Source organism: Talpa occidentalis, unplaced genomic scaffold, assembly GCF_014898055.3.
Source record: "Talpa occidentalis isolate TD23 unplaced genomic scaffold, MPIMG_talOcc4v2.1 talOcc4.17, whole genome shotgun sequence".
NCBI classification, from domain to species: domain Eukaryota; kingdom Metazoa; phylum Chordata; class Mammalia; order Eulipotyphla; family Talpidae; genus Talpa; species Talpa occidentalis.
Window position 1 is genome coordinate 9,752,923 of NW_023601754.1, and position 12,797 is coordinate 9,765,719.

Here is a 12,797-nt window from a genome sequence, read left to right on the forward strand (position 1 = left end):
GTCGGCACCATGTGCCGGTGTTTGCAGTGCAGGGAGACGTGGCCCTTCCCTCGGGTGTGCCAAGCCTGGGTCTTGGGGCTGGAGGCGGGGCGGGGGGGGGGGGCAGGGAGCTTTCTTTATACTTTGGGGATCAATAAAACGTACCCTGCCTGTAAAGCACTGTGAGCCCAGGCTGTCCACATGAATTCACAGTTTGTATATTTGTTTTTTAATCATTTCTCTACCTTTATTGGTATTCAGAGCTCACAATTTTCTAGTTACTGTCAGCCTGGGCTTTCATCCATTTTAAAGAGCTGTTTTTCCTCTTGCTGTTGATGATGATGGTGTAACTGCTTATGAATGTCCTATTTTATTTCCCCAGGATCAGACAGTTCACTTGAAGACGTATATTATTTCCACATGCTCAGGTTAGGCAGCCCAGACAGCGTCTGCCTCCCGCAGCTAGCTGCCCTTGTGGGCCTTGCCATGCAGAGGGCGACACCTGTAGGTCACAGGTGGAACTGTAGGGGAACTGCCAGGGTGAGGACCCTGATGGCTTGCAAAGGAAGCTGACTTGTCCAGAAGTTTCTTAATCATTTCTTCTTCCACCAAGCATGTAACAGCATTCTAGTGACTGAGTCACAAGTGATAATATTAAACTCAAAAAGAGGAGGCTTGATTTGTAAAACTTTAGAAAACCACAGAGAAAAAGAGCAAAATAAGATCCTGAAAATAACCTCTTTCATCTGTGCTCTCGTTGAGACTGAGCTGCCCTCACCTTCCTGTCTCAGTAGGCCCAGAGCCGGCACCCCGAGAACAGTCACAGACACCACGCTCCTTGCATCGGTGATGCTTACTCATCCTTCATAGTCCCCACCTTCTGAGTACTGTGTTTGGAAAGGCCCACTGGGCACCCTCTGGGTGCCTGGGGGCTGACAGCACACAGGAGACAGGCGCTGCCTTGGGAGATGGCCTCCCAGTGGGCAAATTCCTCCCTCCTCTGCAGAGAAAGCAGCACCGTCAGCCGTTGTTCATCACCACATCGGGGTGTCCTCTGTTTAGTAGGTGTCAGAATATCTGCGTTAAAGGTGATTGTGTGTGTGTGTGTGTGTGTGTGTGTAAGTGAGTGAGCACGCGTGTGTGCAAGCTGGAGGGCCATGGAGCCCTCTCACTGCTTAATCAAATTTGATTAATGTATCAGTACTACAGATATTTTATATCACAATGTATATTGGGGCAGATGGATGTATCCTAAGGGGCCTAGCTAATTTGGGTGGACACATTTTAATAATATTGATCGACTGAATGCTAGTATCACCATTCAAAGAACAATTTTTTAATTAGAGTGTTGAGCAATTTTTCCAAAGCCTGAAAATGTGCATTGAGCATATTTTCCTGGGAATAATTAAGATGGTACATATGGTCATGCAGGGTGAGGACCTACCGACACATGTTTTCTCTGCCAAATGGGGCCTATTGCTAGTCTGGTGTATCTGCAGGACTTCAAATCAGGGTTGCCTGGTTTTTCTCCATTTGGGTGTGTGTTTGGGTGGGGGCGGGGCTTGATGTGAACCTCACTATGCAGCGGGACACAGAGGAGACACTGAAATTATATATGGAGGCCTCTCAGGTCATGACGAAAATAAGCAGTGTCTTACGTCATCTCTGTTCCCCATGGCCGCCCCAAAAACCTGCCAGTGGCCGTGAAGACTGTTTCCTGATCCCTAATTCAGTTTTCCAGCCCGCGAATTTACATTGTCTTTTTGAGAAGTAAGAAAATCCGACTCTAAGTAGATACTTTATTCCTCAAAGTGTCTTATAAACTCTTTGAGATTAATTTACTTGGAACTCCTTTTGCTTCCTCTGTGAGATGGCGTTTGGACGCTATTTCCTGGAGGTAGCTGAGCATTGCACCTTAAACCGTTGAGTTGAGAGTAGAGTTGAAGTTGGAGGGACCAAGGGGGACAATGGACAGAGCCCCAAATCCGCAGTGCTCTGTTGGGCCCCACCTCCTGATCCCGGTGGTCTGGTCCACGACTGGCTGCAGGTGACAGATGTGGGCAGCTGGGCCCTCGGGTCTCTGCGAAGTATAAGGCCTTGTCCTGGAAACATACTGTGCTGAGCTGGAGAGCGCGCCCTTGGTTAGTGGTAACCCAGGGGCGGGTGAGGAATGGGCGGCCTTCAAAAGAAAGGCACATGGTGCTGTTACACTTTCCCCCCTTTACATGTTTAGCTTCGCCCCACGGAAGCCTGCCATGTCCACGGATGGCATCTGACGCCTGCTCTCCATGCGGAGGGCAGTCTCATCACTGGCACGCGGTTCCTCTTCAGAATGTGAATGACTGTGGACAGAACAAAGAACACTCTGTCCACCCTGCATGGTGTGGCACGTGTGCAGCACCGGGAGGCCCATGAGGGGCCGACGATTGGGGCTTGTCTGGTTCACGGCCGGGACACCCCGGGATTGGACCTAGGCGAGGAGCAACCACGTGGCTCCTTTTTTTTGTTGCTGCATTTTGAAATGTAAAAGACGAGCTCAGGTGGAGGTCGTTGTTCAGCAGAAACCGCTTTTCACTTAGAGGAACTCAAACGAGGCCCTCCGGACCCCTCTGCGCAGCTCGAGGAGTCCGGCCCCCTGCCCGGTGGGGAGCCAGGCTCATCCTCATCCAGTCAGCCTTTCAGGGCATCGTCCGCAGCCTCTGCTCTGGGCGCCGTAACTCTTGAGACGCTTTTGTCTCCCGTCTGCTTTTAATCCTTGACAGTTCGTTTATCTTGTGTTTCAGAAGAAGCCATTGAAGATGTGGAAGGGCCCAGCGAAGCGGCTGCTGACCCCGAGGAGCTGGCTAAAGAGCAGGAGAGCGGCGGCGAGAAGGACCCGAGCAAGTGGGCAGGTAGGGTGTGGCCGGCCCCGCTCCCTCTCCCCTGGCGGGACCAGGCTGATGAGTCAGTGAGCCCGAGGCTTCCTCATCCACCCAGGAAACTTTCCTGCCTTTGCTCCACTGCAGGAGGAAGGGGGTTTTGGCCACCCACTATTTTTCTGTGTGCTCACCTTTGTGGTCCTTCTGTTGCGTTTAGAGTGAAGAATCTTCCAGGTATTTTTAATGGCCCAGCTTGTAATGTGACATCCGGGTGTCTGGCTCTGCCTTGGGACTCCATGCATTTGAGGCCACGGTTCTTTGGCAGCTCCTCCCTGTGGTGCTTTTTGCCCTTTAATGTGGTTCTTCCTCTGCTGAGAAGCCAGGGCCCACTCCTGCCTGCTCCCACATCAGCAGGGGGGTCGTCCCCGCATCTCTGAAGAAGCCAGCGGTGAAGGCTGGGTTTCGTCCTGCGTCTGGGGGCCTGGGTGAGGTCTCCCCTGAAGCAGAGGTGGGTCGTGTGCCTAGGCGGGAGGATATCTTAGCAAAAGCAGAAGCTGATGAAGAAGCCAGGAGGGAAGTGCTGTTTCTGGAAAAGTTGATACTGAGGAAAGAGGAAGCACTGCCTCAAGGTGAAAGGGGCCAGAAGGCCCAAGACTCAGAAAAAGGCTTTTTGAGGAGGAGCAAAGTTGTTTCTGAGAAGACTCACCAGGACAGATGAGTCTTTCAGAAACCACCACAGTAATTAGAGGAAATGGTCTGACACACGATAGAAATTGTTTTATTTGGTCAACCTGGTTCTCACTGCTCTCCTTCATTAATAATGGAATACTTTGCAACTTATTTTGAGAAAACGTTTACTTTCTGGAGCCCCTATGGGTTGGGCCTTTGTTACTTTTCCAGGCCTGTTCAGTGTTGGCCTGCACGGGTTACCCAAGACAGGGAATCTTGAATGGAGGCCGAGGAGAGCAGTGAAGAGGGCTCCAGGCTGAGGAACATTGCCTCTTTGAAGAGTCTGGAGAAAGGGGAGCTCTTTGGCCTCAAAAAGAGAAATTCAAGAGGCAGCATAACAGCTCCCACATGCAGGCAGGGACACAGCGGAACAGGTGCTGCCCCCCAGCCATTCTTTGCTGGGGGCGAGACTGGGTGCCACCGCAGCCGACGTGGCGCTGGGCCTGCTGGGTGGACCCGAGAGTCCTTGTGACTAGCTGTGCCCCTTTCCGGGGGCTCCGAGGTGCTGGGCCCTGTAGGGCGACCACACTGAGGCCCAGGGCAGAGCCCCTAGGAAGAAGAGGTGGACAGCTGTGGGGTCACAGACCCCTCTCTGCCTGCAAGAGGTTCACTAGGGAGGAGGATTCCACAAATAGCAGTTCAGAGGCGGAGCAGACTTCCAGGCTGTGACTTTTGTTTTCAGGATGACTTGGGTGCCTGGTGCCTAAGCCTGACTCTGCCACTCACTAGCGAGGCCGCCTTGCTCAAGGGCCCGCAGGCTTCCTGGGCCTCAGTTTCGTCATCTGAGATGGGGGTTAAAAATAGTACTCAACTTCCACAGGATAGCTGTGAGGATGACTGGAATTCGGGAAGCTTAGAACAGCGCCCGGCATGCAGCAAGCTGGTTGGTTTTGGTAGTTTGGTACAATGAGGGACATGGGTGGCAGTTTCTCTTCTGGTCACCCCATTTGGAAGTAAAACCGTTGCCAGGCAGTATGTGGCTTCTGGGAATTCCGAGAAGCGGAGGGAGAACCGTACAGAAGGACCGCGAGGGACTGTGCAGATGACGCTGGGTGCACGTGTTGCCTGCATTCTGTGTGCTGGGGGCGCTAGGAGGACAATGACCAGCCGTCGCCATTTGCAAAGCTCCCACTGTGTGCCCAGGCCTGCCTGTCCTGGGCATGCTCATGTGCTTCTCTAGTGCACACCATCCGTGTGGGGCAAGCTTTGTCCAGGGAGGTTCAACTAAATCACATCCATAGTGTCCACAATTCAGCAGGAGTGTCAGCTTCACCCTGCTGGTGGACGCGCCTGGCTGTCGGGGGCCGCTACGTAAAACCTAACGTGAGCTCCATAAACACTAGTGTCTCCAGGAAGGCTACCCTTTCTCGTTCATTCATTCAGGCGACAGGCTATGCTCAGACTGAGCTCCAGAGATAGACAGATGGAGAGAAAGTGGGGGGGTGGGGAGAGAGAATAACTCTGCAATAACTCAGGATTAGGGGTGCGCCTTGCCAGTTGCATGGTTGTGAAGAGAGAAGGGAAATTCTTTTCTGACTCCTGCAAATGATCCTCTTTTGACCCGAAGCATAATTTTGTCTACATTGTCGGAGTGTGTAATGACAGGCTTTATTAAGGCACTTGGGCCAGTTTGATCTTGGAATCGATGGAGGTGCCAGCAGCCTCTTCTGGGCTTTCTTTTGGATCCTTCGTATTTTATAAAAAATATCTGCGTTTGTTCCTTTTATTCCCTAAATTGAGCTGTTCCTATCTGATTAAATGTGATGGGGAGGGCTTCCTCCCGGCAAATAAATAAATAGTGATTTCACAATTTGTTCTGTTGATTAGTAGCTGTTCATGATGCAGATTAATAATATTTCGAATGGGCCTGGATAATTGGCATGTTCTCAGCTATTGATTATGCCGTTTGGGGGCTTGTGCAGGAATGGAGGATCTGGGCGAAAATTTTTCAGTTAATTTTACCCTGGACCGGGACCCCTGCTCGCCTGTGTAGAGTGGCTGGTGACCGTCTTCAGGCTGCTTTTCCTTAGGTGTCTGCTCTTTTACTTGGAGGCTTGATAGTGATTTCAGTCATGACAACGTCAACCCCTCCGCGGTCAGTAGCGGGGTCCCTACCACGTGCTGGGCACCGGGCAGAACCCCACTGATCACAGGCTCCCTGAGGTGCAGGTAGGCCAGAGGTGCAAAACCGGCATGGAAAGAATGCACTGCAGGTGTGACAACTTTCCAGTCAGCGCTCTGAGCTCTGACTCAGTGACAGGTACCGGTACGTGCATCACCCTGTCCTGCGCCTCAGGTGCGCCGTGACAGCTCACAGGTACGCGTGCGCTGGTCCTCATCACCTTCAGGCTCACTGGGTGGGGCTGGAGCTGCTGTTGGCAGCGTCTGTCGTAGCTTCAGCTGGTTGGACCAGTCTGCCATCCTTTCCTGCATGTGCCTTGATGTGACCAAGTTAGAAGTACTGCCTGGTATACATGCTTCATTTGATTCTCACCTCCCAATCTTGAAATAGGTACCTTGAGTGCACCCCTGCCCTCCCCAACCCCCCACACACTGCCATTTTGCAAGGAGACAGCCCTGCAGCGATCAAACAGTTTGCTAAAAGGCCCAGTGACAGGTTCACATTTGCATACGGGCTCTGCTGCTCACTGAAATTTAAGAGCAGAACCCAGTCTCTTCCGGGGTACTCGCCCACCTCCACGAGAAGGGAGGTTTTCAGTCTAATCCTCTGGTCTAGTTTCTGACTCCGTCCCGAGTGTGCAGGGATAAGTCACAGTGGCACGACAGCCACTGTGTGTCCAAAATGAGGGGAGTTGTCAGCCACGAACACGCCATGTGTACATCACCGTTGTGCTCGGTCTGAAAGTAGGTCGATGATGTGGGAAGAATATTCTAGACTTGAGGAAGTAAGGCTAACAGCACAGGGCTTGGTCACAGGGCTGGGCCTCCTGGAGCTCTCGGTGCCTCATCTGTAAAATGAGGACTAGTGGTCCGTGGTCAAGTTTCCATGATGGCCATTGTTTGCCCATATACAAGCCCTTGGCGAGCGCTGCAGGGGTCACATCTACTCAAGACAAATATGAAGCACTCTTGTGGGCCAGCGGGGGGTGCTAGAAGGTTCTCTGAAGCAAAGCCTCTTCCCTTAATGCGCAGCCATTTCCACCACCCAACTTTGTGGTTTTCTCTTTTGAACAGTGAAAACGATCCCTGGTTCTCTTTCAGCAGAGTGGATTTGAAAATGCGCCTTCTACATTGAAGAGCCCCCAGTGTCAGCAGCTGAACAATCATTAATGCCGTGATTATTCAATCAATCATTAATTGCTATAAATTAAGTAATATACAATTAATGTGATGCTTTATCACCAGTAATTAGGGCAAAAAATTGCACTCTTGGCAAAGAATCATGGCAAGATGAGTATTTCCAGCCTGTAACCACCATGGTTTCCAGCCCTAAGCTGGGTCCAGTTAAGCTGACGTGAGACTAATGACTGGAGGTGTCGGTGCTGTAACACCCAAGCAAACAAGCAGATGGGACGGTACCCCAACTTAAAATGCCAGCATGATGAGGCTTCTGAAATCCTTAGATGACAGCCACTGATTGTATTTTTGTAAACTTTTGAATTGAAATTGTAGTTTGAGTGTTGTTTGACTAGTGACTAGGGTGACCGTCTGAAGGGATTTTATTTCATTATATATATTTTTTTAAATCCATGATGCTCACCTAACGGAGCAGTGACTGCATGGGGCGTCCCTGAGGTGAGTCTGGAAGGAAGGCTGCTCCAGGAGGTCGGGATGCCTGGTAAGATCTGGGCCCCTGCTAGGGGAAAGCGTGTATGCTGGCAGGCGTGATCTCAGTCGAACCTGACATGTTTGACATAAAGCTAGGGAGCACGCTTTCTGTGTGTGAGCAGGTCCACAGACCCACTGCCTTTCGAGAGTCTGAAATACAGCTGGTCAGGCACATCCTGGTGGAAATGTGACCCCACCCCACCCCGCCCCATTGTTTGTGGCTTTGTATAAATGGGGATGACGTTGTATGGGAACTTTGTGCCTGAAATGGGATCTGTGGCAGACGTGGAAAGAGGCTAAAAACAAAACTTCTTTTTTAGTTGCTTTCCCTAGGACGAGAGAAGGCGTGTGCCCGGAGGGTGCGTTGTAACGTGTTAGGACAAACAGGCGGCTCCTGAGTGTCAGAGGCCCGGGCTCGAGGCCTGGTCTTACCATTCAGATTAGCTGCGTGGCCTTCAGTCGCTGCGTCTCAGTTTCAAAATCTGTGAAAGGGCAGGTTGGGCTAAGTGAGTTCCTGCAATTCTGAAACTCCTTAAAAATGTTAACTAGGAGGAGGACAGTGGCACAGTGGTGTAGACTCTTGGAGAACATTAATTTTTAATTAGCATTTAGTTTTCAAAGAAGGAATGCAGGGAACCGTGGAGGCTTTCTGTCCGCGGGGGAGCTGGCCTGCACCAGGAGTCCGGGGAAAGAGGCCCATAGGCCCGTGGGCTTTTCCCCGAAGGCAGCAGGTCCACGCTACTGTCAGGCCCGCTAGTCTTAGCGAGGCAGCCCCACAGCGTCCTCGGCCCCAGCCCTGTGTGGCCGCGACCATCTCGTGTGCCGGGGCTCGGTGTGATGAGAAGATTGATCCGGGAGGGGGGGGGCAGGTGCAGACTCCGGGGTGCCTGAGTGGCCCTGCAGTTGGCTGGAAGCGGGGCCATTCACCACCCACCTGTACAAAATTTATTCTCACCAAATTCCACGTCCTTCTGGCACTTCCTTCCGTTTTCCGCCTCACCCAAATGCGCATTTGCCTCTGTGACAGGGCGCCAGGTAGGGGCCTCTGGGAGCCTGGCCGGCCTGGTTCCCTCGCGCTCGCCTTCTTAACAAGGACAACTGTTTTGGTCTCTGTTTGCCCACACAGATGGGAATGGTGTGGCTCTGCCAGCTGTTCCCGATTCCACTTGCCCCGTCCGCCAGCCTCCTCAGACCACTTTCAGTATAACTTGGCTGCTTAAAGTCACTGCAGGCAGCATTCTGTCTGAATAGTCCAGATGCCGTTTGGACGGTTTTCATGTTGGAAAGCAAAAATAGATACTGGGTGTGGTGTATATTTGGACTTGCCTGAATTCCAGTAATTCAGAGGTCTCAACTGTGAGAAATGATTCTGTACGTCGCAAGAGCCGGGGACCATGTCAGTTGAGCAAATACTTCTTGAGGCCGTCTCTTGGCAGAGGCAGGGCATCCAAGGGAGTGAGAAACCCGTGTCACAGGGCCGTCCTGAGTAATCACCCCCGTGGCGCAGTGTGAGGAGTCGCCAAGGCAGCATAGGTAAAGGGCAGTGACAAATATCGATGGAGCACGTCATTTTTCTTCATGCAAGAAAATACCTTATGCATTTGCATCTTCTTCCTGCCAAGGGCTGTGCGGCTCTTCCTGGCCGTGTTTCCGTTTGCGCGCTCTGTGCTGAAGGGAGAAGCTCCTCTCTTACTAGAATCGTGGTCCTGATTAAAATGAAGAACTCCACGGAGCCGTTCTCCTGGGAGACCAGAGCACATGCGTGAGGCCCTCTCCTCTGTGCCTTGGGCCAACATCATCCCTGCTTTGCAGGCCAGAGAGCTGGGCAACTGCCGACAAGGCTTCAACCTCAGTTTTCCTTCTGGGTCAGGGATGTCTCAGATGATGAGGCGTAAGTAAGAAGGCGCCGCATAGTCCCTCGCTCTCATGTGAAGACTGGAGAAGACTTAAAATCCTCACATTCTTTACCTGTCATACGTGTCAGCTCTTTATGGTCGAGGCGATTTGACAGTCACTCATTTTTGGTTTTGTTTCTTTTTTTTAAAAAAAAAGTAAGATTCTAAGATTTTTTTTTTTTTAGCACAGTTTTAGGTTTACAACAAAATGAAGAGGAAAACAGAAACTTCCTGTAGACCCTTTGCCTCCCCCACACAATGCACAGCTTCCCCATTATGAACACAAGTCCCCGGAAGTGTGTACCTACACAGCATGATCACCCCGAGTTACCATGGGGTTCACTCTTGGCGTTGTGCATTGCCATGGTTCAGACAAAAGTGTGGTGACATCCAGCCATCATTATAGTCGCACACAGAAGAGCTCCACGGCCCTGAACATCCCCAGCTCTGCCTCTTCATCCGCATCCTGGTTCCGCTCATTTTTGTAATTCCCAGCACTTAGCAAGTGATTCCTACTATTGGAATGTTTACTAACAATCATCCGGTAAAACAGTAAGACAGTAAACACTTTCAAGTCCAAGTTACTCTGTTTTCTGCTCTCTAGACATCAAAGGGGGTTGTTGCCAACCCCCTTTGGGTCAGTAGGATTGTTGCCTGTTGATTCACAGAAAAGACCACTTCGGAGTGTTGTGCTTGTCCCGAGAGCCGGGCCTCTCCTTACTCTGTGGCGCGTGGCCTCTCACGGACCCCTCGTATTTCCCAGAGGTGGCTCTCAAAATGAAGCCCTGGCTGGCGCTGCCTGTGCGCTGGGTCTCTGGGGTAGGTGTCCTGTTCCTGACCTTTCACAAGCTTTGCCGAAACCCTGTCAGCAGAGACCATTATCCTGTTGACAGACGAGAGGAAGGAAAGCTCATGGTAGTCGAGTAAGATGCTGGAGGCCACACAGCCAGGATCTGCCCTGAGGTGTGGCCGGCACGGCGAGCCCACGAGCTTCTGTTACTTCATGTGGAGGACCGAGGCCTCGGCGGCAGCGTCCATTCCTGAAGAGCCCCTGCGGGGTGTGCCAGAGCCCGTCCCGCTGCTTCACCCAGATCCTTTGTCCCAGGCCTTGCGGGTGCCAGGAGCACACTGAGCGTGGGGGCTCAGGTGAAGACGGACCAACGTCCATGTCAGTGGTGCTCAGGGCGGGGTTTGCCTCTTTGCGTATAAACTCCCAAGAGGAGACCCCGCCAGTCCTCATGTTTTAATGCGCCAGGGGAAGGTCAAGAGTCACTCTGTTCCCAGGCCAGGGGGGCCTGGGTGGTGTCTGAGCCCCACGGTCGCGTTCTCCGGCCAAACCTGGACTAGTGGGAAGCAAGCTCGGCGGGCTGGTAAGGCGCTGAGGAGTGCAGGGCTGTGTGCGTCCGCAGGCCGCGTCCAGATGCTGTTTCTTTCCCTAAGTTTCACTTTCAGTCTTACCGTTGAGAAAGCATCTGCAGAAGATATGTTCAGAGTGGAAGAGTCCTGACAGAGTCCCTCCTGGGAGTCTGTGCCAGCCTAATGAATGCTTGATCCGACGGGGACCGCTTGAGCTGTTGTTCAGTGACTCTGGCCTGGTGCCAGAATGACCCACGCTGCCTCCTGTTTTGACCTACATCTTGCACCGCCGATGTTCCCTCTGTTAGTTAGGGGTCCCTAAGGTCCTTCCTGCTCTGGTTTTCTGCAAGTCCAGGGTTGTCACCTTCTTGTAACGAAGTCAGAGTGGTAAGTGCAGACCCCAGAGTCTCCCCTGACCATGGCCACCCGTCCTCACAGGACACTGTGACCACGGCTGCGGGGTGGCGTCTGCACAGCTCAGGGCTCCGGGGGAACTGACACGAGGCAAAGGCAGGCAGGCTGACGGAGTCACCCTCGGGTCTCGGCCCCTCTGGCCCCAGCCGGCCTCGCAGAGGCAGCCTGGTGTCCAGACGTTAGTAGAGAGCCTGCCGGTTGATGTGGGTCTAAGCGAGGTGGTGCCTGGTGCCTCTGCTGTGACTGGTTCATTCATAAACCTGACACAGAGGGAGCCAGGTATTTTGGAATTGAATTGCGGCCTGACCTTCTGGGAGCCTGCATCAGTGGAGTTAAGCAGCCTTATGCATATTTCAACAAGGAATTAGTGCAACAGATGGATGCCTCTGATGTAGGGCTTAGCACTCTTTTCTCCCCAAAGATGCAGAGCAAGCTCTAGCAGCCCCCCGTCGCCCTGGGCCTGCCATTCCATCCGGAGGCCGCGTACTGGGAAGGCAGGGCCCAGAGTGTGGCGTGCGCTCGGTTTGCGGGTGGCTGACCCCGGGCCCACGGCGAGTGCGGATCTCTGTGACCTTCCCGCGGCCGAAGCCAGGGTGCCGCAGGTGCCGAGGCCAGGGAAGCAGCTCTGCAGAGGGGAGAGGGCCTGTCGGCATCCGCCCTCTCTCGCAGAGGTGCTCCCGGCCAAGAGACGCCCGTGAGCAAGGCCGCCGGCCGGTCGTTGTTCCGATCCCCCCGCTGGCAGCACAGGGGGCGTTCCTGCTTCTGACATGGGAACTGTGTCCGCCTTGGCGCTGGGGTGAGCAGGATCGCCGAGGGACAGCCTTATTTCATCTTTCACCTCTGGCCCGAGGAGGAAAACCTCTCCCCTCCCTTTTGAGACCAGGCTTGGCTTTCGTCCCTGAGTGTGGCTGCTCCGAGGACCGCGTGGGCAGGCGTCATTTTAGGTGGGCTGGTCCTCCAAGCCTGCTGGGCCTCTCCTGTATTATTAAGTGTTGGTGCCCCCCACAAAGCGACAGGGTTCCTACCAGTTACAGAAAGCCTGGCTCTGCCAGTGGTTCTCAGTGTGGTTACTGCTCCATCGGCATCACCAGGAAACTCACTTAAATTCTCAGAATCAGACCTACTCCGGGGGTGAGTCCCGTGGTCTATTTCCGCAAGCCCTCCAGGCGCTTGGACTCAAGTGTGAGTTTGGGACTCTTGGGGCTGTCATCTCCGTGCCGCGCATGAGGTGTGGAGACCTAGCTCTCCTTTAACTGGAGGGCAGGGCCCCGACTTTCCTAAGGGATGGGCTAAGCCTAGAGGAGGCCCCAGTTCTAAGCTTTAACACTGCAGTCCTGGATAGTGGGGTTCTGAGTGGGAGAGAGGTGTTGGGAGAGACAGGGTCACAGTGCGGAGATCCAAGAACTGGACAATCTCTAAACACTGTAGCATCACACCTGGGTGAAGGGTACCTGGTGCCTTCCTGGCGCCATCCTGTACTGCTCTTGGACCTTCCTATGAATGTATAATTATTTCCAAATAAGAAGCAAAAATCATACCAGTGACACCTAGGATCTTCCGGACATTGAAAGTGTGACTCTGTTTCATCTTTGAGTTGGAAGAGAAAAACAATTAGCTGCTCCCCAGTACCAGCTACACCCATTTGTAGCATAACCCGCATTTTCTTTAAAATCCTTTATGGAAACAAAAAAGACATGTCCGATAAGTTGATGAGGCTTGGATGTCTTGCTCTACCTGTCGAGGCATATTTTGTACTTTTTGAGCAGGTAGTTGTGCT

At 52.7% G+C, this 12,797-nt stretch overlaps 1 protein-coding gene across 1 annotated transcript in view; it reads left to right on the forward strand.

The window, feature by feature from the left end:
• ZFHX3 (zinc finger homeobox 3) overlaps positions 1–12,797 on the forward strand; it is a 1,259,585-nt gene that overhangs the window by 1,214,083 nt on the left and 32,705 nt on the right. The window contains 1 exon segment of the mRNA XM_054696960.1: positions 2,763–2,870. Coding sequence (XP_054552935.1) covers positions 2,763–2,870 — 108 coding nt within the window.